General features: G+C 42.9%; 1 protein-coding gene across 2 annotated transcripts in view; it reads right to left on the bottom strand.

The window, feature by feature from the left end:
- LOC102934511 (riboflavin-binding protein) overlaps positions 1-27,343 on the bottom strand; it is a 38,380-nt gene continuing 11,037 nt past the window's right edge. Inside the window, exons 2-7 of one of the 2 annotated variants that reach the window (XM_007069183.4) lie at positions 21,446-21,605; positions 20,457-20,556; positions 19,113-19,241; positions 7,122-7,233; positions 1,168-1,400; positions 1-432 (exon numbers count right to left, since the gene is read on the bottom strand). In XM_007069183.4, the coding sequence (XP_007069245.3) occupies positions 414-432; positions 1,168-1,400; positions 7,122-7,233; positions 19,113-19,241; positions 20,457-20,556; positions 21,446-21,593 (741 nt within the window). In that variant the 5' untranslated portion in view covers positions 21,594-21,605 and the 3' untranslated portion in view covers positions 1-413. Of the gene's footprint in view, positions 433-1,167; positions 1,401-5,210; positions 5,346-7,121; positions 7,234-19,112; positions 19,242-20,456; positions 20,557-21,445; positions 21,606-27,343 lie in introns of those variants that run through there. The other variant, XR_005226615.1, reaches the window with a different exon arrangement.

The following is a 27,343-nucleotide window of genomic DNA, read 5'->3' as shown; positions in this document are numbered from 1 at the left end:
TTGGATTTTTAAAATGCTTCATTTTATTGCTAATATGAGCCACAACATTTTAAAAGCTGTGGGCCAGATATTCACCTGGTGTAGATCAGCATACCTCTGATTTACACCAGCCAAGAATCTGGCCCACTGAAACCAAATCCTTTTTTGAATTACACTGGTGACATCACTGTGATAGGTAACTTAGAAAAACAGACAGATCCATGGCACTTTACCAGCATCAAAGAGATTGCACAAGTGTAACCAAGGGCAGAATTTGATCCACTAGTATCAGGATAATGTCCCCTTACAATTAGTGTAGATTTTGGTTTAGCTTTGGCAATACTGGCAGCGGAGAATGGAAACAGAACATTCTCTGACATCCTGAGGCATCAGTCTGGTGATCTTCAGGGAGGATTCAAACCAGGTCCCTTCTGTCACAGAATTTCAAACACCCTGTTGGGATTAATAAAGCTCAAGTTCACACTTCATATTCACATTGTAGGATTCTTTTACAATGACTTTGTTTAAAGTAAAAGCTCACTAATATTGAACATATATTGTTACATGTAAAATCATCCCTATACTCAGTATAGTAGAGTATAGTTTAGTGTCCCTTATGGACTAATGCATATGTCTGTACATAATCTATCATTTTGCACCTACATCTTGATGAGGAATTACATTGTCATTTATCAATAGCCAGCCCCCATTGGCCTCCCCCTGAATGTAAATACTTCAGCTCAGTTCCGCATGAGTTTGTAATGTCAGAGCGGCATCTCCATAATAAAGATTTGGGTGGCTGCAAACTTGTCCATTTATACACACTAAAGACATAATTTTCTGAGGTCCTGAGTCCTCACAACTTCATTTGAAATCAGTGGGAGCTGCAGGTGCCCAGCACCTCTGAAAAAAACCAAGTCCTAAACATAGTCATTAGGCTTTGGGCCCTTTCATTTCAAGTTCCAAGTGTAGTCCTCAACTGGATACATCAGTGCTAATCTGCCTAGCAGTTTTGTGACGTAGACAAAAATCAGATAAGGTATAACATGAGCAATTACCATTGATTTAATTTCTTGTGATGTAATCTACGTGATCTCCCAAACTTAAACTGGTAGGGCAGCCTGATATTACCCCACTGGGCCCCTTCTACTCCCCCAAGCATTAAAACTTCTAGTACCATATACTCACTCTATTTCTACGCCTTCCTCTTCCGTTAGGAGCTCAGTCTTTTGCAGTTTACGCCTGCAGGCACGCTCCTCGCTGCTACTGACACTGGAACTCTCCTCCGAGCTTTTGGAAGTTAAATACTTGATCGCCACTGCATCCTTCTCGCTCATTTGCAAGCAGAGGCAGTAGGATTCACTCACCTTTAATGAGTTTCCCCACATGCTTTGGCACATATCAGTCCCATTTGTATACATCTAGATTTCAAACAAAACAAATTAAATTAAAAAAAACACCTCACCCATCAAAAACACTTGGGCCTGGTTTGCTGTTGCCCTTAGTCCTTTCTACCGGCGTAAAGAGGATCTAAAACATTGCCAAATCAGACTGGTAGTGTGTGAGACCCACTTACCATTGCTCCAAACCACTTTGCCAGGTGCAGGGCAAAGGAGAACATAGCCCCTTATTTCCTTAGTTGTTTTCACATGCTAGGTGCCATAGATGAAAGCCAGTGTGTGTGTGTGATCAACTTAACCCCATACAGCAAATAATGTGCCAGGACATTCTGACATGTATTTGTTTTAGTGAGCTTTGTATCAGACAGAGTTCTGGAAGCTGAAATCATGTATTTCTCCACGGAACAGTGCAGTCTAACAGATTTGTGGCTATCTAGAATTTCACTGTTGTCACTGTATGTACATCATGGCCATTCAGGACTCCACACACAGAGAGTACAGGTGGACCTCAGAACAGACACCCACTGCTTGAAGGAGCTCCAAGGGAAGGCAGAGAGCCACAATATCACCTGCCCTCCCTCAAAGTGAGTCCCCCCTCCAGTGCAAGGGGACGTGTCCAGTTCAGGGAAATGGCAGGTCCCTGTACCAGTTTAAAGTGAATCTGTCCTATATCTTGTTTTATGCCAAAATCTTTTTTGGAAGCAGTACCTACAGTGACCTTTATGACCACACTGCAAATAAACCTCTTGGCTGTTTTGTATATGTCATGGTAACCTGCTGCCCTCCTGGCCTGGATTCAAATAAACATTCATATCTTATTGGCTGGAGAAGCTAAGAACAGGTCAGCAGAGTTGGCAGGTCATGTACTTTAACAAAGCCATGAATAGGTCATTAATTTTATCTTTGTTTGCACTTTGTCCTCCACATATTTGCTGTTGATTTACAATATCTTCTGATTAAATTATTTCAAAAGAGACTTAGATACCCTGCAAAATTAGGCTGATAAAGTAGTTGGCATATGCATGATGGCAGATGGAGCAAGCTTGGGAGTAAGAAGCAGGATGTATTCTTTAGTGATTGAAGGACTACTGGGTTCTGTTTCTGACTTTGTCACTGACTCACTCTGCAACCTTGGTCTAGTCACTTAATTTGTATCTGCATCCCTTTGTTAGTGGGAAATGGGTATAATACATATCCCAACAGGGGTGTTGTCAGACTAACTCAGTGCTTGTAAAGCACTTTGAGATCCCTTTGAGATCTGACATTACTATAAATATTCAAAGTATTGTATGGTCTATTCTTCTCATCGTTATGCAGACGCCCTCCCCTAAACACTGTTGTTGCGAATGGAAGTTGTAAGTGTGCAGTGAGTGAAGTGGAATCCTTTTACACAAGCATCAGTTCCAATCAACATGCTGAGTTTCCAGTAGTGTTGCCGATTCTGCTGCATGCAACAGCTTTTTGAGTTACCATGTCACCCATGTGTGTCCATATCATAAAGAGAGTCTCTTCCCAGAGATGCATCCGATGAAGTGAGCTGTAGCTCATGAAAGCTTATGCTCAAATAAATTGGTTAGTCTTTAAGGTGCCACAAGTACGCCTTTTCTTTTTGCGAATGCAGACTAACACGGCTGCTACTCTGAAATCTTCCCAGATGATTCGCCCTGGGCCAGTGACTCATTTCTCTGTGGCTCAGGGATCATTGGATGAAAGGTGCTATAACTGCAAAGTATTGATGATTGTTATTTTTAGGCTAGATCCCCAGGCCCAGTTATGTGGGAGCAGGGGTGGGGACATCATGTCAGGGAGTTGCACCTTCCCCCCCATTTCCCAGAGTAGTCTCTTTCCTTGCTTGGGGGCAGGGAGATCTTGGTATATACTATGCTTGTGATATGCAGGCGGTCAGACTAGATTAGTTCGAAACCGTCTCTTCTGACCTTTATGATCTATTATGTGTGAATAATATGCAGTCCATTCCAAATAGCCCTCAAAATTTCTGCACTGTAATGTAGCTTTTAAAACTATAACTGAATGGCAGGGAGCTGGCTTCATCTAAGCTGCAGTTGCTGGAGGTGCTATGCCTGTGGAGTGCGAAGGCAGGCAGCACGCCACTGACTTTCACCTCCTTTTTGAACATGTGCTCTCTCTAGTGCAGGTCTGAAACTGCCAGTCAGGGCACAGAGAGCAGTGAGGGGGATCTAGGCCACAAGATGTGCAAGGGGCTCTGCATCCTTTTTTCCCCTGCACACCCAGAGCAGAAAAATCTAGCCCTCTGGCTGTACCGTCTCTATTTCTGTCCCTTTCAGTGGCTTATTCCTTCAAGTCCTGGCTATTTCCTTGTGTCCTTCTGGTCAATTCAGGAGCCAATAAAATCTATAAATATGCATTTCTTTATTCCCTTATGTAAGGGACATTTCCAGATTGAGCCCTGGTGTCCAACAGACTCCAAATCACTCACTCATACACTCATACTTGCTAGGTTAATCTTATGCAATTCACTTAATTCTGATCTTGCTGCTATGACTACAGGATATTGAGAACACTACAGTGCACAAGCACTGTCCAGAATCGACAAAGCATACCAGCCCTCAAACTGGGGCATAGGCTTTTCATTTCTCCATGCCTCAGGCTACATTCTACTTGTGGTCTTTGCTCTAAGTTCCTTTTGGTGAGTGCTCTGCATGCAGAACAATGATACAATGTGGCTCATAAATTTTAAGATAGCATGTGTAGAACTGGCTCGGGTCCACTGTACATTCTCGATATGCAACATTAGTTCCAAATACTCCTTCCAGCCATTCACATGTCAAATGCATGGCTGTTGATTGCTTCACCATATGGGTTAAAAGCACTTGAGGAAATAAAGCATCTGTCCGCAATGCACTGACATTCGAGAACTCTTTGTGCCTTTTGGATATCAGCAACTTCCCTTCCAGAAGCTCACTCCAAGCGCAAGCAAAGTCTGACTTTTTCAGCATTTCATTTTAACCCTGAAACATGTTTTTTTTTTTAATTGTTTGGACAGGGCTTTGAGGTGTTTTGGCTATTGCCATGTAAACAGACAGAATACTATTAATTTGAATAATGTACTGCAGGGGTTCTCAAACTTCATTGCATCGCAACCCCCTTCTGACATCAAAAATTAATACAGGACCCCAGCAGGGGGGACCAAAGCCCAACTGCCCCAGGCTTGGGGGGTCCAAGCCCAAGGGCTTCAGCCCCAGACAAGGGGTCTGTAACCTGAGCCCTGCCACCCAGGCTGAAGCCCTTGGGCTTGGGCTTTGGCTCTGGGCCCCAGCAAGTCTAAGCCAGCGACCCACTTTGGGGTCCCTACCCACAGGTTGAGAACCACAGATGTACTGTGCTTTGGTAATAGGAGAGAGAAATGATGTGATAATTCTAGCTGGCAGAGGTTGTTGTTAAACATAACAGACCTTGTGCAGTCATTGACATCTGTAAAAAAACAGGAGTAAAACATAATGATGGTGGTAGGATAGCATCATACACCCCTTTTTCTGTGGTTGATGATCACAGAAGGTCAAGGCCATGGATAATCAGGCCTTTGTACATTTGAACTGAGTGTATTTTTTGTACAATGTTGTACATTTTCTTTCCTCAGCTCCTCCCACGTGTATATTGTTTGTATAACACAAATGTATCTTCAAATCTTTCAGTTAGATTAATTGTGTTTTATAACCAAAAGCCTGTATATCCATTATCATACATGTTTCTTGCCATTTAATTAAAATTGCAATAAAATTGATTCTAAAAATAATTAACACGCACAAAAGCTCTCTCACCAACAGAAGTTGGTCCAAAAAAAAAAATTACCTCACGCACTTTGTCCGAATATTTTTTTTGTAGCTTTTAGCTTCAAATGAAATGATTATTGCCATGAAAATGAATGTGGAGTAGCAGAGAGCTTGCTTTGATGAAACCTCTTCTTTACTCTCTTTCTAATCTTCATGAGCAGTATTTGGTGATAACCATGGCCAGCAAGGGGCGTGGCTAGGTGTTTAACTTAAGAACTGCAGTGTCTGGTTAGAGTTGATAAGACTTCTGGATTTGCTGCCTGGTCTTTCCCAGCTGATGGATATATTTTCTTTAAAAAATAACTACCAGTGAATTTTTAGCGATGGTAAAAGGCTGAAACCTTCTCTCACCTGTCTCTAGAACAGGCACAGAATGAGCAGGGACCAGCTTTAGCTATCGGAAGGGCACTCAGCCAATTTTCTGAGGTGCTATTTTCCATCTTTGCTTCAACCAGAGCTGTGTGGATCCTCAGCACTTCTGAAAGTCAAGCCCTTAGTCTCCATAGTCCATTCATTCTCAGGCTGTTCTGCTGAGACTGCCACTTGTGGTGGGTTTTGTAACGCAGACACCGATCCCACAGTTTGTGGCCTGGGACTATCCTCTCCTCTCACAGAGGCTATTGAGCAGCCTTCAGGTGGCAGCTGCAGTCATTCGTGACCAACCGGTTCTACCTTCAAGCCAGTGACTTGGAGGCAAACAGCTCTGCAAGCCAAGGACCGGTCTTCACCAATGAATTTTCAGTTCAGTCCCCATCCTCTGTTCTTAGGGAACCCTGCTGTGTGAGCAGTTCTAACAGGCTCATTTAAACTAAATCTTTACTAATATTCAAAATGCAGTTATTACAGTACCACACTACACAACTTTCACCTGATTCAAAGGCCACTGAAGTATGTGGAAAACCCCCCATTTACTTCAATTAACTTTGGATCAGGCCCCAGACAATTTCCTCAGCGTCCCCATTTGAGCCTTCATTTTATACTCTTGCTTAGAAGGTTAGGCACCACAGCCATCAGACTTCTATCAGAAAGACTGGGTGAGCTCTTATAAAGTCTGTCAGTGCTGCTGTTTAACCAGCAGGGGTCTGAGGAGGATAAAGGAAGAAAAACAGGGGGAGTCTAAGGATTTCCACAGGCATTTGGAGGACAAACTCTTTTCCCTGGGGGAAAGACGCATGAGTGCAAAAGTACAAATAGGGTAAAGATGCGTCAAATCTAAAATGTAAATATTTCAAAAATGTGATTTTTAAGAGCTTACATCCCATTTTCAAAAGAGACATAAGCACTTAGGAGCTCTCATTGAAAGTGCATGGGACATAGGCTCTTAAATCATGTAGACATTTTATCCACCATCTCCTTTTGTTGTATTCTCAAAGTTAATATTTCTCTACACTTCAGTATCTAGACCAGTGGTTATCAACCCGGGGTACATGTATATTATACACTGAAATGTATGTACAATGTTTATATTTCAGTTGATTTCTTTTATAATTATATGGTAAAAATGAGAAAGTAAGCATTTTTTCAGTAATAGTGTGCTGGAACACTTTTGTATTTTTTATGTCTGAGTTTGTAAGCAAGTAGTTTTTAGGTGAGGCGAAACTTGGGGCTATACAAGATAATCAGACTCCTGAAAGGGATACAGTTGTTTGGAAAGGTTGAGAGCCACTGATCTAGACAATTCAATGGTTAAAATATCAGTGGCATCTGAACCTTGTCTACTCCTTGCAATCCTGCTTCACCCAAGGTGAGAAATTAAATAAGAAAAAATCTGGTATAGACAAAACCTGGAATTGTAGAAGTCCAAACAATTTACCTGTTGAATTTTGTTTCCCCCAAAGACTTTTTTGATGCGTTAACCCCTCAGGAAGTAGTAGTGCTCACTGTCTTTTAATGCTCTTATTCCTGTAACTGATCCGGTGTGCTTTCTCACCTTATTGTAGGGGATGCATTCATTTTTACAGTGGTTCACTCCATTTTCATCCCATTCCCAATCTGTCATCCAGTTGCGGATGCAGGTGGAGTCATTTTTACATGCTTCATACCTGCATGGAAGTTAGTGGGGAACAGAAAGTAAAATTATTTACCTCCTTGTTTTTCAGCGATGTCACTGGATTACGCTGATGTCACACAAAGAAGGACGCATGGGTTCTGCTAATAATACTCTGTGCTTACATAGCACTTTTCCTCCAGTGATCTCAAAGACATGAACATATTATCTCCTTTTTACTGTAGGGAGACTGAGGCAAATTCCATCACTGATCCATGGACTTTCTGCTTTCTTATACCCAGCATCTACAAGGACCCAAAATTGGACAGCAGCAGCCATGTGGGGCAGGCACCCCAAGGACAGACCATCATCAGAGAGAAGTAGGAAATTTTTATATTTACAAAAGGAAAGGAGCTAATAATGCCAGTTTGAAAGGTGCTGTAAAGAGTCTATAAAGCCTCTGAGAGTCAGCTGCTGGGACTGGACAACGGGGATGGATCACCCCAGGATTGCTCTGTTTTGTTCATTCCCTCTGAAGCCTCTGGCACCGGCCACTGTCAGAAGACAGGATACTGGATGGACCATTGGTCTGACCCAGTGTGGCCGTTCTTATGTTCTAAAGAAAGGGGGAAAGCAATCAACTAATGAGCAACTAAATAAGATCATATAAAAATAGTCCATGAGCCCAGGTTCATTATTTCTAGGGGGTTGAAGGTAGGGGCAGAAGAGAAGAATGTTAAAGGAGCACAGAGGACTATGGTTTCGTAGGAACTGTTTTAAATGACAATTAAATAAAAAAAGCAGGTAAATTAATTGTAATCATCAAGTATTGTAAACTGTTAGCCTACATAAGGAAAAAGTAACTTATTACTGTTACCCTCATGCTTCCTCCCTTTCCTATTGTTATATTCACGTATTGGGCCTTATCTTCCCTAAAGCCCATATTTTGCAAACACTTACACACCAGCGTACCTCTGTGTGTCTGTGGCCTGGTCTATACTACAGAATTATGTCGACGTAAGGCAGCTTACATTGACCTAACTCTGTAAGTGTCTACACTAAAGTGGAGCTCCCACTGATGTAACTTGTCCACTACACAAACTTAATAACTTCACCTCCGCAAGAGGCATAGCACTTAGGTCGATGTAGTGTTGCTTACCGCGACTATTGCAGCCTTTCAGAAGCCATCCCACAACAACAGTTAAATTGGCACAAGTGCTCCCGGTGAGGACACACACTGCCAACACAAGAAGCGTAGTGTGGACATGCAAAAGCGATTTACTTAATGTGGTGGCTATACAGCACTGTAACTTAGGTCATCTTAATTTGTAGTATAGACTTGCCCTAAGTAGTCTCAAAGATTTCAATGGAATTACCCATCTGAGTAACCCCAAGAGTTCCAAAATCATGCGCCAGGGCCAGAAAAATCAAGATTGGCTTAAAATCAAGCAAATTTTTAAAAATAAGACATTTGGTGGTTTTTTCTTTTTTCAATTTTCTTTCTGTTTTTGAATCTTCAGGGTACACTCAAGTCCCATTTTCAAGGTTTTCTCTGCAACCATGAAGGCTAGAAACTTAATTTTCTTTTAATGAAAGCTGAGATTCTCACATACTCACATGACTCCAGAAGTTGGGGCAAGACTTAAAATCAAATTGCAAAAGTCGGCACTATTGTACACACAAAGTTAAGCCCTAGTTTGTAAGCTCTTTAGGGCAAGGACTATCGCTACTAATGGATTTGTACAGCAACTCACACAATGGGGCCGCAATCCTTACTAGGATTTTAGGTGCTGGTGTATTATAAATAATAACAACAGTGCATGCACATCCAAATTCTGCCCTTAGTCTTTGAAAACTTAGGAGTGAACAAAGCTATTTTAAACTTGTTTTCTATACAATGTGTGCAACAAGCTGAAAATACTTTTGTCTCACATTTTCACATTCAGTCAGTTTTCAACAGCCAAGCTTTTATGATGCAGTAATCACCTGGTAGTGCTGGAGTGGACTTTTGATACCAGGAATGCAGCTCTCAGTAGTGATAGAATTACATGTTAAACTTTAAATTGTACGAGTTCAACTTTTAAAGGATAGCCTTTGGTGAACTCTGAGCAGAACAATCTAGGAAATGTGTTGTCCAAAGTCCTGTGTTGCTTTGTTGATAACAAGTCTCTCTCCAGTTCGAAAAAGGACTCAAATCTGTTTCGATCATACCACCTTGTGAGGGTAACAGCAAGCACAGATGGAGGATAAACGAGATCCAAACAGAGCAACAACTGGGTGGGAGAATGGGATAGTCCCAAGCCTGCCCACATGTGAATCTGCTGCTGGACTTTGGGGCCCTGTTGGGAGTGCAGGTCATAGATTCGCCAATTCTTATGATCCAGCCTTAATATGCCACTGACAAGCAGGCTTGGCCAGTGCCATTGTGCTGCTGTCTGGCGCTGGTACAGCTATCAACATCAGACCTTAGCAAATTAGGCTCAAATTCAGCACATGCTTAAAGTTAAGCTTGTGCTTAAATCCTTCCCTCTTCAGCAAAGAACTTATAAACATGTGCTTAGGAGCATTGCTGAATAGGGGGCTTGATGCTGTACACCTGGTTTCCACAGGAACCTGAATTAATCACTATTTGTATTTATCATCTATATTAGTAATATGCAGGGTCCTCCGGTCAAGATCAGTGCCCCATTGTGCTGAGTGCAATACATACATATAGGAAGAGACAGTCCCTGTTTTTATAGGCTTTTTTTTAAGTCTCAAGGGGGAGCCAATTATGGGGGGCAAAATTATGCAAGATCATGACATCTGAAGGGATTCATGCTGTCCAGAAACCCATGTATGGCTCCTTGAGCCATTAAAAAAGGCTTGCAAAAACCACAAATGCAAACTTGAAAGCCCCTCACACCAGCCAGCAGGCACCCTAAGGCTATGGCTACACTGTAAAGGTAAAGGTCGAGGTAAATTATGTCACTCAGGGTTGGGAATTAGTTACTCCCCCGAGCGACATAATTTGTGCTGATTTAGCGCTGTCCACACCGCGCTTAGCTTCCCCTGCTGACATAGCTACCGCTGCTTGCAGGGGCTGAAGTAGTTAAGCCGATGAAGAGCTCTCTCCCATTGGCTTAGAGCGACTACATAGAGAGCTTATGGCGGCGCAGCTGTGCTGCTGTAAATTCTCTAACGTAGCCATAGCCGAAGAATGATCTGCTTTTCGCACGGCAGGTTACTTCACTGCTAGGTATTTTTATTGTGGAGCTAATTCTTATTTGAATGTTCAGGATTATTTTTCAGAATTCATGCTTCCCCTTCAGATGGGCAGGGGCCCATTTCGCAGATGAGTCAGAAAGAAAGCTGCCCACAGGGCTCTTCACGGTTCATAGGGACTTTCAAAGAGGACCATTTTAATGCTGACGAGAGCAGGAAATCCTAAAACAATAGGAAGAAAGGGGAAGGCTCCAGGCTAGTCAGATGATTTCTTTTAAATGAAATCACTGCTCTCTCAGAAATTTATGCACATTTCTGGCCACAAAGACTTCAGTATGCAGCAGGCACATTCACAGCCCATGGAGAAAGTAGGTCAATTCCCCAGGAGCGCTGCAGCATACTGAAAGGACTCCCATGAGTACAATGTGGAAAATCTTGGAAATGCTACTTTGGAATGTCAAGGAGAGTGGGAATTTTGTCCAAAATACCTTTTTAGTCTCTGGCCTTGGGTGGGACGAGAGAATGGGAATGACACTGAAAGATGTCAGACACACACCCATGCATATAATATATTGTCATTTGTACATCTGTGTTGTACGCCAGGTGTATATGACACCAACTAGAGTACCAGATGAGTGGGATGCATAAGAAATGGGATGGAAAGTAATACTGCAGATAGATAAGTAGTACTTATTTGTTAATAGCAGAGCTCACTATCCTCTTGAGGCTTTCCAGACATTCAAGAAGAGACAGACCTTGTCCCGAGGAGCTCACAGTCTAGCATAATAAACTCCCAGACCAAAATGGTCTTTTCTTCAAGGTTACAAAACATGATTTACCAGCTGGTTCTGTTTATATTCAGCTAAACCATGTGAGGAAAACGGGAGTGCTTTGTAACATCACGCAAACCCATAATATACATTACAGACCTAATTCTCATTTACACTAAGGCTGCCTTCCACCACCCTGGGCAATGGAAAAGGGGCCTTAAAATATGCATAAGCTACATGCGCTATGTGTATTTTCTTCCACCATTATGCTTTCCTTTAATTTTATATAACAGATAGATAATGACTTTTTGTATGATTGATATGGATTGTAGAAGATTTATTCTAGCTTTCAGTGACATGTCATATTGCCTATTATGGGCCTGCTCCAAAGTCCACTGATATCCAACAGACTCCAAGGTCCAGACCCTCAAGGGTATGGTGCCTAACTCCTACTGATTTCAAGGAGAGTTAGATGCCTCCATACCTTAGAGGATCTGGGCCCAACTGACTACAATGAGGTTTGGATCAGGCCTTGAAACAACAGATGGGATTGTGGAATAGAGTGGAAGTCGTCTCCTCGCTTATTGGTCTGATCACTTCCCTCTGAATCCTTTCCATTGTCTTCCCGTCCATGACTGCATCAGATTTAAGTTTCTTGCCAGCACCTTCAAAATGCTATACAACTCTGCCCGTCCCTTCTACTGTTCATATTTCATGTTACTCCCTTGCCCCCTCTGCTCTGCCAACAATGCTGTTCTCAGTTGCTCATTTAGCAGCTTTTTGCATAACACCCCTCCATGCCCTTTTCCGTGCTGCTTCTTATGCATTTTGAAGTTGTCAACCTTCCAGAGTTCATCCACGAGACCCTTATCTCTCCATATTTAAGTTCCTCTTGAAGCCCTACTTTTGCCATGCTGCCTATCATGAATTAGAGAAAAAAGTGGTATGTTGTTTCCCATTCCCCCTAACCCCTGTCTACGTATCTGTCTGTCTATCCTTACTGTCTATCCTTGGGGCAGGGATTGTTCTTTCTTACCTGTCTGGAAAGAGCCAAGCATATACTGGGCACCACCATAAATAAGAAGACAGCTATTCCTATACAAATACTGTATATAAGAGATGGGCCCAACCTAGAAATTATTATCCAAACACCTTCAAATTTCAGTGGTGGTGGTTTTGGATTTGAATCCACAGAGCGGAGCCTATCCAGTCAAGTTATAGGTCTTGGTACCTATCTCCCAGGCATTCAAAAATCTGGACCCAGCATATCTAAAAGACCACTGAAAGCTCCAGGATTAAAACCATGGTTAACAATTCTGCTCCTCCAGCAAAATGGAATTTTCTACAACAGGATAAACGTCATCAGTGGAACACACAAGCTTTATCCTTCTTTGACCTGCCTTCTCTAGCTTAGCCCTGGTCTACACTAGGACTTTAGGTCGAATTTAGCAACGTTAAATCAATGTAAACCTGCACCCGTCCACACGATGAAGCCCTTTATTTTGACTTAAAGGGCTCTTAAAATTGATTTCCTTACTCCACCCCTGACAAGTGGATTAGCGCTTAAATCGGCCTTGCCGGGTCGAATTTGGGGTACTGTGGACACAATTCGACGGTATTGGCCTCCGGGAGCTATCCCAGAGTGCTCCATTGTGACAGCTCTGGACAGCACTCTCAACTCAGATGCACTGGCCAGGTAGACAGGAAAAGAACCGCAAACTTTTGAATCTCATTTCCTGTTTGGCCAGCGTCGCAAGCTGCAGGTGACCATGCAGAGCTCATCAGCAGAGGTGACCATGATGGAGTCCCAGAATCGCAAAAGAGCTCCAGCATGGACCGAACGGGAGGTACGGGATCTGATCGCTGTATGGGGAGAGGAATCCATGCTATCAGAACTCCGTTCCAGTTTTCGAAATGCCAAAACCTTAGTCAAAATCTCCCAGGGCATGAAGGACAGAGGCCATAACAGGGACCCGAAGCAGTGCCGCGTGAAACTGAAGGAGCTGAGGCAAGCCTACCAGAAAACCAGAGAGGCGAACGGCCGCTCCGGGTGAGAGCCCCGAACATGCCGCTTCTATGATGAGCTGCATGCCATTTTAGGGGGTTCAGCCACCACTACCCCAGCCATGTTGTTTGACTCCTTCAGTGGAGGTGGAGGCAACACGGAAGCAGGTTTTGGGGACGAAGAAGATAGCTCACAGCAAGCAAGCGGAGAAACCGGTTTTCCCGACAGCCAGGAACTGTTTCTCACCCTGGACCTGGAGCCAGTACCCCCCGAACCCACCCAAGGCTGCCTCCTGGACCCGGCAGGCGGAGAAGGGACCTCCGGTGAGTGTACCTTTTTAAAATACTATACATGGTTTAAAAGCAAGCATGTGAAAGGATTACTTTGCCCTGGCATTTGTGGCTCTCCTGGATGTACTCCCAAAGCCTTTGCAAAAGGTTTCTGGGGAGGGCAGCCTTATTGCATCCTCCGTGGTAGGACACTTTACCACTACAGGCCAGTAACACGTACTCGGGAATCATTGTACAACAAAGCATTGCAGTGTATGTTTGCTGGCGTTCAAACAACATCCGTTCTTCATCTCTCTGTGTTATCCTCAGGAGAGTGAGATATCATTCGTGGTCACCTGGTTGAAATAGGGTGCTTTTTTTCAGGGGACACTCAGAGGTGCCCGTTCCTGCTGGGCTGTTTGCCTGTGGCTGAACAGAAATGTTCCCTGCTGTTAGCCACGGGGAAGGGGCAGGGTTGAGGGGGTAGCCACGCGGTGGGGGGAGGCAAAATGCGACCTTGTAACGAAAGCACATGTGCTATGTATGTAATGTTAACAGCAAGGTTTACCCTGAAAGAGTGTAGCCACTGTTTTATAAAATGTGTCTTTTTAAATACCGCTGTCCCTTTTTTTTTCTTCACCAGCTGCATGTGTTTCAATGATCACAGGATCTTCTCCTTTCCAGAGGCTAGTGACGATTAGAAAGAAAAAAAAACGCACTCGTGATGAAATGTTCTCTGAGCTCATGCTGTCCTCCCACACTGACAGAGCACAGACAAATGCGTGGAGGCAAATAATGTCAGAGTGCAGGAAAGCACAAAATGACCGGTAGGAGAGGTGGCGGGCTGAAGAGAGTAAGTGGCGGGCTGACGGCAGGGCTGAAGCTCAAATGTGGCGGCAGCATGATGAGAGGAGGCAGGATTCAATGCTGAGGCTGCTGGAGGATCAAACTAATGCGCTCCAGCGTATGGTTGAGCTGCAGCAAAGGCAGCTGGAGCACAGACTGCCACTACAGCCCCTGTGTAACCAACCGTCCTCCTCCCCAAGTTCCATAGCCTCCACACCCAGACGCCCAAGAACACGGTGGGGGGGCCTCCGGCCAACCAGCCACTCCACCACAGAGGATTGCCCAAAAAACAGAAGGCTGGCATTCAATAAATTTTAAAGTTGTTAACTTTTAAAGTGCTGTGTGGCATTTTCCTTCCCTCCTCCACCACCCCTCCTGGGCTACCTTGGCAGTCATCCCCCTATTTGTGTGATGAATGAATAAAGAATGCATGAATGTGAAGCAACAATGACTTTATTGCCTCTGCAAGCGGTGATCGAAGGGAGGAGGGGAGGGTGGTTAGCTTACAGGGAAGTAGAGTGAACCAAGGGGCGGGGGGTTTCATCAAGGAGAAACAAACAGAACTTTCACACCGTAGCCTGGCCAGTCACGGAACTGGTTTTCAAAGCTTCTCTGATGCGTACCGCGCCATTCTGTGCTCTTCTAACCGCCCTGGTGTCTGGCTGCGCGTAACCAGCAGCCAGGAGATTTGCCTCAACCTCCCACCCCGCCATAAACGTCTCCCCCTTACTCTCATAGATATTGTGGAGCACACAGCAAGCAGTAACAACAGTGGGAATATTGGTTTCGCTGAAGTCTAAGCGAGTCAGTAAACTGCGCCAGCGCGCCTTTAAACATCCAAATGCACATTCTACCTCCATTCTGCACTTGCTCAGCCTGTAGTTGAACAGCTCCTGACTACTGTCCAGGCTGCCTGTGTATGGCTTCATGAGCCATGGCATTAAGGGGTAGGCTGGGTCCCCAAGGATAACTATAGGCATTTCAACATCCACAACAGTTATTTTCTGGCCTGGGAATAAAGTCCCTTCCTGCAGCTTTTGAAACAGACCAGAGTTCCTGAAGATGCGAGCGTCATGTACCTTTCCCGGCCATCCCACGTTGATGTTGGTGAAACGTCCCTTGTGATCCACCAGAGCTTGCAGCACTATTGAAAAGTACCCCTTGTGGTTTATGTACTCACTGGCTTGGTGCTCCGGTGCCAAGATAGGGATATGGGTTCCGTCTATGGCCCCACCACAGTTAGGGAATCCCATTGCAGCAAAGCCATCCACTATGACCTGCACATTTCCCAGGGTCACTACCCTTGATATCAGCAGATCTTTGATTGCGTGGGCTACTTGCGTCACAGCAGCCCCCACAGTAGATTTGCCCACTCCAAATTAATTCCCAACTGACCGGTAGCTGTCTGGCGTTGCAAGCTTCCACAGGGCTGTTGCCACTCGCCTCTCAACTGTGAGGGCTGCTCTCATCTTGGTATTCATGCGCTTCAGGGCAGGGGAAAGCAAGTCACAAAGTTCCATGAAAGTGCCCTTACGCATGCGAAAGTTTCGCAGCCACTGGGAATCGTCCCAGACCTGCAACACTATGCGGTCCCACCAGTCTGTGCTTGTTTCCCGAGCCCAGAATCGGCGTTCCACAGCATGAACCTGCCCCATTAGCACCATGATGCGTGCATTGGCAGGGCCCATGCTTTCAGAGAAATCTGTGTCCATGTCCTGATCACTCACGTGACCATGCTGACGTCACCTCCTCGCCCGGTATCACTCTGCCAGGTTCTGGTGCTGCATATACTGCTGGATAATGCGCGTGGTGTTTAATGTGCTCCTAATTGCCAAAGTGAGCTGAGCGGCCTCCATGCTTGCCTTGGTATGGCGTCCGCACAGAAAAAAGGCGCGGAACAATTATCTGCCGTTGCTCTGACGGAGGGAGGGGCGACTGACGACATGGCTTACAGGGTTGGCTTACAGGGAATTAAAATCAACAAAGGGGGTGGCTTTACATCAATGAGTATTTCAGGCAGGACTTCACGGAGGGTTCCAATAAGAAATGGTGCACCTAAGTAATTGTTCTTATTGGAACAAGCAGATTGGTCTGGTCTCTCATTGATACATGGCTAGATTTACCTCGCTGCACCTTCTCTGTGAGTGACTGCAGTGTGACCTAGAGGAATGAGTCCCCTAGACAGGGGAAGGGGGGAAGCAAATGATTACAAAACAAATCTGGTCTATTTCTTGTTTTGATCCACTCCATCTATCTTTTACATCTTTGGCTGGCAGCAGACGGTGCAGAAGGACTGCAAGCCATCCACATCTCATGGCTGCTCGGCAGAAAATGGTGCAGTAGGACTGCTAGCCATCCTCATCTCTTGCCTGCCTGGCAGAAGATGGTACAGTAGGACTGCTAGCAATCCATATCGCCTGCCTGCTCACCATAAGATGGTTCAATAGGACTGACTGCAGGACTAAAGAGAATGACCTGGTCAAGTCACTCCAAATTTAGTCCCTGCGCCCATGTCTGCCCAGGCACTCCTGGCCAACATGGCCAGGAGCACCTCGGAGATGACGATGACGGCTACCAGTCGTACTGTACCATCTGCTGCCAGAAGGCAATGGGTTGATGCTGCTGTGTAGCAATGCAGTACCATGTCTGCCAGCACCCAGGAGACATACGGTGACGGTTACCTGAGCGGTCTCCATGCTTACCATGGTATGGCGTCTGCACAGGTAACTCAGGAAAAAAGGTGCGAAACAATTGTCTGCCCTTGCTTTCACGGAGGGAGGGAGGGAACGGGGGCCTGACGATATGTACCCAGAACCACCCGCGACAATGTTTTAGCCCCATCAGGCATTGGGATCTCAACCCAGAATTCCAATGGGCAGCGGAGACTGCGGGAACTGTGGGATAGGTACCCACAGTGCAACACTCCGGAAGACGACTCTAGCCTCGGTATTGTGGAAGCACTCTGCCGAGTTAATGCACTTAATGCACTTAGAGCATTTTCTGTGGGGACACACACACTCGAATATATAAAACCGATTTCTAAAAAACCGACTTCTATAAATTCGACCTAATTTCGTAGTGTCGACATACCCTTAGACACAGAGCAGAGTGGACATAGTTTAAAAAAAAGAACCCACCTCATCCAGTGCACTAAATGCCCCACTAACAACTACTGGATGAAACGAAACAATCACTATGCTCTCAAATGAACTCACACAGAAAAACAATAAAAGCACCATATCGGCCACGGCTGAACACTTTTCACAGTGATCACTCTGTACCTGACTTATCAGTCCTCACCCTCAAAGGAAACCTCCATACACCTTCAAAAGATGAGCCTGGGAGTTTAAGTTCTTAACTAGATCCTATAAATCATGGACTGAATAGAGATCGGAGTGCTGGAACAATTTTTATAGTGGAGGTGCTGAGAGCCATTGAACCAAACTGTAAACCCTGTATATCATGGAAACCACTTCAAGCCAGGGGGTGCGGCAGCCCCCCCATCACCTCTAGTTCCAGCACCTATGATAGAGATACTGGATTTATGGCTTATTACAATTGGTAACCTACTAAACCTCATCCCCAGCTTTTTTTTTCCCCTTTCCCCCCCTATGACTGGATAGGTGTTTAAGGGGCACTTCACCTTCAATGCTCCCTTGAAATGTGTTAGCTACTTAGGCTAAACAATCTGTTCCATCTTGTATTTATCTGTGATTCTCTGAGTACATTTCCCAGACTTGAGGCGCTCTGTGTAAGGTTGAAAGTTTGTCTCTTTCACCAACAGAAGTTGGTCCAATAAAATATATTGTCTCACCCACCTTGTCTCTCACAAATTTGAATGGAAGACAGGTGTCTAAATCCTCTAGACTGCTCTGAACAGCTCAACCATTATTTGTACTACATTTCACATCATTTTCCCAGTAAAGCCAAATTTCTCGAGTTACCATGCCTAAGCCTAAAAGTAATGGAGAAAATAGATCAAATGCATTTTTCCAGCTCCTATACATGCTCTAACGTAACTTTGCTAAACACCAAGGCTTCATGATTAAAGATCTACATTTCACAACTCTCTATACCTATAAATAGATGCTGGATCTGAATCACTAGAAAATCAGAATTCTCACTTCTCAGGTGGGATACAAGATGTCTAGACCTGATGATTTGCAAGGTATTGGGCTTAAAACTATCCCACCACATGCCTTGTATCTCAAAAAGTAATTTTCACTGCCTGCTTTTATCTGAGTTGTATTTGGGGGAAGAAAAAATTAACTATTTTGGGGTTAGATCATTATAATTTTTATTAAATGACAGCTGTCTGAAAACTGTTCTGAAATATGGAGTATTAGAAGTAATTTAAGCAGAAATGGATTTGTAGACAGAAAGCAGGTGAAGAGGCAGAAGGTTAAAATTAAATTTATTACATAAATGAATTTGTTAGTTTATTCCATGATTCCACGGCGTAGTTAATAGATACAGAAATAAAAGAAGTGTATCAATATCATGGGCACATATTTAGATAATATATGTGATTATGCTGCTCACATAATTTGTATTTTCAAAACTATGATACAAACTGACTTTATACTAGACTTGGAGATGTCACTGAGTAGGTTATTATTTACAGGGTAATAAATTCAAAGGGGAAAAATTAGAGGTATAGAAAAAAAAAGAGAGAAGTTGAACAAAAGAAGGGAGATAAATGATGCAGAGTGCTATCAAATTTTGTTGCCACTTGTTTGGGAAGGTCATTATTTGCACATTTGTGGCTACCTCTTACATGGGTAATGCAGGTATCTCAAATATAACTAAAAATATGAGCAGTGTAAAGTGTTAAACCTACCAGTCATCACAGAAGTTTTGGCACAAAGGAACAAACTCAATACCAGCAGTGTAGTTGGGATTGATCCAGTGAGCGGCATGCGGCGAACACCGGTAAAAACATTCAATTTTCTTCATGTAACCCTCGCAGCTACATTGAGTGAGAAAAACAACAATTAAGTCTGCTTCTCAGCATCCAAGATTATAGTCCACACTTTCCAACAGGTTTCGACAGCACCCATCACTATAGATTAGATGGAGCAATTTAAATCCATCCTCTTGTCCTATTTGTGTATAGATTCTAAACTTATTCCTTTGTTGTTGTGTGCAGGTTTTGCCTGTGAAATTACTGGAACTGGACAAATCATGCAAAAAAGTTCGTGAATATTCACTCTAATTTTTAAATGAATTAATAAGTCATGTTTGGGCCCCTTTTGTATTTGCTTTATATAAACATTTGAGCCACTGAGTTTTTGCTGGCACGAAATGGTCAAGTTCAAAGCAATAATAAAATGTAACATCAAACCACAGCATAAAGCTTTGTTTCTGTGTTATACTCTCATGATTTCACCAGTATTTAGATTTTCTCTAGTCCAGCTGAAGTTACTGAAAAACCACATATTGTAGTTGTTCTCCTGGGAGTGGCAGGCAATAGCTATTACTTTTGCAAATATGTTTTTGCTTAATTGTTTTGCACTTTCCTTCTTTTATTTGTGTAGCCTGACATATTTGACAACTCTCAAAATCTAGCAATGAACTATAAGCCTCAATTAGGAAAACATTTTTTATGGTTACAAAGCTCACAAGACTACAAGAATTTTTCTCATTATTTGCAAGTTTCCTTTCTGGCTTCCCTTTTACATTTTGTTTTTTAAGACTTAATCTAATTTATCTGTTTTTTTAAACAAGGGACAAGGCCCTGTCGATACAAATCATGGGCTAGATTCAATGGTATGCTCCGGCTGCTACAGAAGTACAAAGCAGGCATGGTTGTAAATATGGCTTAACCAGCCAGGTAAACCAGGTTTACTACTGGTTTGCATTGCCAGATTATTGCACACCAGAGAGAGCATTTTTTAAAAGAGCAGGTCTTAAGAGCAGTCACTCCTCTTCTGAAATGGCAGAAGCCACTCTGCCTGAATAAAGTGTGATTAAGGCTCCATGGATTTTTGAGTGAGGAGAGAAGGAGCAGAGAGGAGCTGCGCAGACGAGGGGCCAAGATGGGGGCAGCCACTTTAGGTAACATCTCCAGAAAAACCTATGGAGTTTCCATCAGAAATTCCAGGGGGAGTTAATGTTGGCAGTTTCAGCTATTGTGGAATAGTCCTATTGCACCAAGACATAGACAATATCAAAGCTGACTTACGATTTACTGAGAATCCCACATCTGTTCCAGTAGCTGTTGCTTACTTGAATTACTGGTGAATGAGCCAACTGCTCTGTGAAGTTTGCATAACAACAGGAAGCTATTGGAAATAAAACAAAGAGACTACAATGAGGGTTTACTTTAACACTCAAAATTTGGAAAACTCAATTTAGAAAAAAGAACAGGAGTACTTAATGAATCTTTTGGGCACATAATCCAAAATGGTAACAACTGGGATGGAAGCTTTACAAAAGAAAGACTTTCTACGACTTGTAAGTGAATGATCTTGGAAATGATAATGTGACCACTGATTAAGTGGGACTGAACTGGCATCAATATTGTTTTGTGAGAATGTATTCAGTCAGTGCCAAGAAGCTAAGTGGTGTTTAACAAGCTGTCATATGCTGGAGGAGTGAAATTTCTGAACTCCAGCCTTTTAATATAGAAGTTATCAAATAAAGAAGAAAAAAGATGACATGCAGTGAATATTGGTTTTATTCTTACATTTATATCCAGTACAACATTTTAATTTTCAGTGTTTTCATACTTTTTCTGACAGTCTCTACTTTTAATCAGGCCAGAAACTTAATTAGGACAATAATTTGTGCACTGGTACATCACAATCAAGATGATTATGCTGTATTTTAAATATTCTCATACTTAATCCCATCAGGTCCAAGTCATCCCTAGTGCAAGCTTAAGTAAATGGAGTACAACAGGATGAAATCTGGATCATACATTTTTGAAGTTCAGTTACTGAAGCCAATAGTTTTGCAACTGGTCTCAAGGAGAGCGGTATCTGGCTCTGCATTTGGAACTGGATGTAGTAAGGAAAAAGCCAATAAAAGTTGCTTTTCAAACAAAACTCCTATTGTAAATATTGCACAGTGTTAAAGTAATTAAAAGTATGCTAGGGACTGTTAGTTGATACAAAGGTCAACTTTTAAACTATTCTAAAAATTCTATGCCAAAGATTAAACAGCTCTTACACGCAGAGTACAGTGTGCATTCATGGATGTCCGGCTCAGGGCTTGGTCTGTGCTTGTGAGTTCCCCCCTCCAGACATCTATCCCATTTGCAGGTAGATGTTGCTAGGATAGCAAAAAATAGGACTACAGCAAACTTGAACATCTTCATTCTGCACTTGCCCTGTAAGGAAATAGACATTTCAGTGAGGTCCTTTATCTCTGAGAAAAGTCTGGTATGAAATTTCAGCTCGATTATAAAACTAATAGGAAGGACTGTTTAGAAAAGGAGAAAAATTAAAAAGTGCTAAGCAAAGATGGACAGACAAGTATTTATACGTGTATTTGTCCCCTTTCTCTTTCACAATATCTTAATATTATTAACAGCCAAGATTTTTAAGCCAAGAGGGACAAATGACTGAGATCAAGAACCTCAGGCACCGAATCTTAACACAGCTTGAAATTCATGGGAACATACACATTGTCATATTACATCAGGCTAGAGGTCTCTCTGGTTCAGTAGCCTATTTGGGACAGTGGCTGGCACTAGCTGCTTTACAAGACAGTGGAATAATGATAATACCTATTTCTTATACAGCACTTTTCATTGATAGATCTCGAAGCACTTTATCCTCACGAGGCTATTGTGAGATAGGGAAGTATTAGTATCACCATTTTATAGGTGGGGAACTGCAGCACAGAGGCAAAGTGACTTACCAAGGTCTATAATCTCTATACAGTCTTTATTTTGTATACCTCTATCTTGTCCCCTCTTATTTATCTCCTCATAAACTAAATAGTCTGAATCTTTTCAATCTTTTTTCATATGGAAGTTTTTCCAGACCTCTCTAATCATTCTTGCTGCTTGTTTCTAACCCCTTGATATTTCTGCTACATCCTTTTTGAGATACAGTGGCTAGAACTGAAAGCAAAATTTCAGGAAAGCTCAGACTATTGATTTATATAATGGAATTATAATATTTGCCATATTGTTTTCCGTTCCCTATACATCCTAACAGTTTTGTTTGCTTTTTTAACTTCTGGTGCACACTGAGCATAGATTTTCCGTGAGCTATCCACAGTGATGACTGGGGATAACATTTTCAAAAGCACCTCAGTGACTGAGGACACTAATTCCCTAAGTCATTTTTTAAAGTGGGACTTAGCTCCTAAGTCACTCTGGCTTTCTTAAAATTTTACCTCGGGTCTTTTTTCCTTATGTTTTTTCAGTTAATTTATAACCTCGTAAAGTGTACAAATTAGGCAAAAATATTATTGTGATAATTTAGATACAAGCTGTAAATTAAAAAAAATAAATCATGTAGAGCAAAGTTAGTTCTAAATAGTTAATTAAAAAAAACCCAATAAATGATTTCAGGTCTCCTATAGATAAACTGGCGTAAATTTATCATGGTGTAACTCCAGTGACTTCACTGGCTTTGCAGCATGGATTAATTTGTTCCATAAATTTCAGGTTTTTGTTGCACCCTGTAGAAAATTATGCTTTTCACACAGTTACAGGTGAACTCATTCTAATGGCTTTTAAGACAATGAGCCAGATCCTCAGCTGGTGTAAACTGATGTTGCCTCCTTGACTTCAGTGGGGCTCTGCTGATTTACAAAAGCTGAGGATCTGGCCCAATATTTTCTGCATCTTCGACAGATGATGAATCCAAAAATTAAAAAATAAAAATAACTGTTTGATTTATGTAAATCTAGACCCTTCCACATAAACCACATCATAATTATTTGTGCATATTATGAAAAATAACCTGCGATCCTTAGGGAAAACTCCCCATGAACTTTACTGGAGAGTTTTGCCTGAGTAAGGACTACAGGATCAGTCCCTATATTATCTTTCAGTATAAAAAAAACAAAATATTACAGGAAAATAACAATTGTCTCTGCAATTTGAGTGCTGTTTTCTCACCTCTTCTGCTGTCTCTCTGATTGTTACCTCTTCCCCAAACTGGAAAACAGTAAGTAGCTTTGAACCTCTCTTCTCTCTATATATCACCTAGTATCAGTGCCCCAGAGTTTGTTTGCCTCAGGAGAGTTCCTTGACTCTTTGGAAAGCTAACAAGTTTATCTCAGGAACACACACAATCAGTACACAAACTGACCTGCATATAATGCAGCTAGCAAGAGATGTCAAGAGTAACAAGAAGGGTTTCTTCAGGTATGTTGGCAACAAGAAGAAAGCCAAGGAAAGTGTGGGCCCCTTACTGAATGAGAGAGGCAACCTAGTGACAGAGGATGTGGAAAAAGCTAATGTACTCAATGCTTTTTTTGCCTCTGTCTTCACTAACAAGGTCAGCTCCCAGACTGCTACGCTGGGCATCACAAAATGGGGAAGAGATGGCCAGCCCTCTGTGGAGATAGAGGTGGTTAGGGACTATTTAGAAAAGCTGGACGTGCACAAGTCCATGGGGCCGGACGAGTTGCATCCGAGAGTGCTGAAGGAATTGGCGGCTGTGATTGCAGAGCCATTGGCCATTATCTTTGAAAACTCGTGGCGAACGGGGGAAGTCCCAGATGACTGGAAAAAGGCTAATGTAGTACCAATCTTTAAAAAAGGGAAGAAGGAGGATCCTGGGAACTACAGGCCAGTCAGCCTCACCTCAGTCCCTGGAAAAATCATGGAGCAGGTCCTCAAAGAATCAATCCTGAAGCACTTGCATGAGAGGAAAGTGATCAGGAACAGCCAGCATGGATTCACCAAGGGAAGGTCATGCCTGACTAATCTAATCGCCTTTTATGATGAGATTACTGGTTCTGTGGATGAAGGGAAAGCAGTGGATGTATTGTTTCTTGACTTTAGCAAAGCTTTTGACACGGTCTCCCACAGTATTCTTGTCAGCAAGTTAAGGAAGTATGGGCTGGATGAATGGACTATAAGGTGGGTAGAAAGTTGGCTAGATTGTCGGGCTCAACGGGTAGTGATCAATGGCTCCATGTCTAGTTGGCAGCCGGTGTCAAGTGGAGTGCCCCAGGGGTCGGTCCTGGGGCCGGTTTTGTTCAATATCTTCATAAATGATCTGGAGGATGGTGTGGATTGCACTCTCAGCAAATTTGCGGATGATACTAAACTGGGAGGAGTGGTAGATACGCTGGAGGGGAGGGATAGGATACAGAAGGACCTAGACAAATTGGAGGATTGGGCCAAAAGAAATCTGATGAGGTTCAATAAGGATAAGTGCAGGGTCCTGCACTTAGGACGGAAGAATCCAATGCACCGCTACAGACTAGGGACCGAATGGCTAGGCAGCAGCTCTGCGGAAAAGGACCTAGGGGTGACAGTGGATGACAAGCTGGATATGAGTCAGCAGTGTGCCTTTGTTGCCAAAAAGGCCAATGGCATTTTGGGATGTATAAGTAGGGGCATAGCGAGCAGATCGAGGGACGTGATCGTTCCCCTCTATTCGACATTGGTGAGGCCTCATCTGGAGTACTGTGTCCAGTTTTGGGCCCCACACTACAAGAAGGATGTGGATAAATTGGAGAGAGTCCAGCGAAGGGCAACAAAAATGATTAGGGGTCTAGAACACATGACTTATGAGGAGAGGCTGAGGGAGCTGGGATTGTTTAGTCTACAGAAGAGAAGAATGAGGGGGGATTTGATAGCTGCTTTCAACTACCTGAAAGGGGGTTCCAAAGAGGATGGCTCTAGACTGTTCTCAATGGTAGCAGATGACAGAATGAGGAGTAATGGTCTCAAGTTGCAGTGGGGGAGGTTTAGATTGGATATTAGGAAAAACTTTTTCACTAAGAGGGTGGTGAAACACTGGAATGCGTTACCTAGGGAGGTGGTAGAATCTCCTTCCTTAGAGGTTTTTAAGGTCAGGCTTGACAAAGCCCTGGCTGGGATGATTTAACTGGGACTTGGTCCTGCTTCGAGCAGGGGGTTGGACTAGATGACCTTCTGAGGTCCCTTCCAACCCTGATATTCTATGATTCTATGATTCTAATAGTCATTTATTGCTTGCAGATCACTAATGGTGAACAAGAAAACACAGGTACAATAGATAGGGTTTTTAAAAAATAAGCAAAAAACCCCAAACTAAAAGCAATGCCCCCTCCCACCAAAATTCACCAAGAGTTCTAGAAGAGATAGAAACCTTTCTTGCCTGATAGTATAAACCAGTCTTGAACTAATGGGGTCTTGGAAGAAATATCCTCTATGAGCAGGTTATTCCCTATCTACCTACAGCAGGGTTTCTTGCACCTTCCTTTGAAGCATCCGATACTAGCCATTGTTAGAGACAGGATACTAAGCTGCATGGATCACCGGTTTGATCTAATATGGCAATTCCTATGTTCTTATTTATTAATTATTATGATTATTTGTATTGCAGTGGATCAGGACCCCACTGTATTATATCCATAAAACAACCACTGTCTTGCTTTTAACGGGCATTCTGCAGAAAGTAGTTATGATAAGCTTAACTTTAACTATGGATAGGAACATTTTCAAGCAGATGCTCAGTAGCATGCTAGAGCCCTGTATCACCATTTGGCACATCAAAGGAGACACACAAGGTATGTGTAGCAGTCCCGTGTGTGTACTTTGGGTTGCAGATGTTGTAGCAGCAATCAGCACAGAAGGGGTTAGGAAACTTTCAGCCAAATTCAGACATTGCCTAAACAGGTTGGCTTTGGTAGTATTTTAAACCCACCTTGTACTCACTTTGCATGGATGTAAGTGACTACACAAGGTGCAAGGCAGTTGAGAGTAGGGGCTGATTTAATTTGTGGATTAATAGAGTTCAAGGCAGAAGGGACCATTAGATCATCCAGTCTGATCTCATGTATAACACAGGGCTACAGGATTTCACCCAGTTACCTCTTCACTGAGCCCAATAATTTGGCTATGTCTACACTAGCACTTTTATCGGTAAAACTTTTGCCAGTCAGGAGTGTGAAAAAAACCACCCTGACCGACAAAAGTTTACTGACAAAAGCGCCGGTGTGGACAGCGGTATATTGGCGGGAGATGCTCTCCCACCAACATAGCCACTGCCGCTCATTGGGGTTGTTTAATTTTACTGATGGGAGAACACTGTAGTGGTACAGCAGTGCCGCTGTAAGGTCTGTAGTGTAGACACAGCCTTTGTGTTTGGTTAAAGCATATCTTCCAGAAAAGCTTCCACTCTTGATCTGGAGACATCAAAAGATGAATGACCACTTTCCTGGTAGTTTGTTCTAGGGTGACCAGATGTCCTGATTTTATAGGGACAGTCCCGATATTCTGGGCTTTGTCTTATATAAGCACCTATTGACCCCCATCCGCTGTCCTGATTTTTCAAACTTACTAGCTGGTCACCCTAGTTTGTTCCAACTGTTAACTACCTTCACTGTTAAAATTTTGTGCCTTATTTCCAGTCTGAATTCGTCTGGCTTTAATTTCTGGCCATGGTTTTTTGTTTATGCTTTTCTCTGCTTGACTGAAGAGCTATTCAGTATCTGATATTTTTCTCCCTGTGAAGATACTTATACACTGTATTCAAGTTACCTCAGTCTTCTTTTTGATAAACTAAACAGAGGTTAGCTCTTTAAATCTCTCACTATAAGGCATTTATTGCAGGCCTCAAATAATTTTTGTGCCTCTGTTTGAAACCCTTTCCAATTTTTTCAACATCCTCTTTAACAGCAGAATTGTACATTGTATTCCAGGATCAGTCTCACTAATGCTGTGCACAGAAGTAAAGTCACTTCCCTAATTTGACTGTTTATCCACGGATTTGTATTAGCCCTTTTTGTCACAGCATCACACTAGGAGGTCATGTTCAATTGCCTGTCCACTATGACACTTAAATCCTTTTCAGAGTCACAGTCACTGCTTTCCAGGATACAATCCCCCCTTCTGTTGGTGTGGCCTAGTTTATTGATACACTAATGGCTCCTTAAAAACCATTTCATTTT

Source organism: Chelonia mydas, chromosome 8, assembly GCF_015237465.2.
Source record: "Chelonia mydas isolate rCheMyd1 chromosome 8, rCheMyd1.pri.v2, whole genome shotgun sequence".
NCBI lineage: Eukaryota > Metazoa > Chordata > Testudines > Cheloniidae > Chelonia > Chelonia mydas.
Note: the sequence above shows the minus strand (reverse complement) of the source record. Positions and strands in the feature narration are given on the sequence as shown.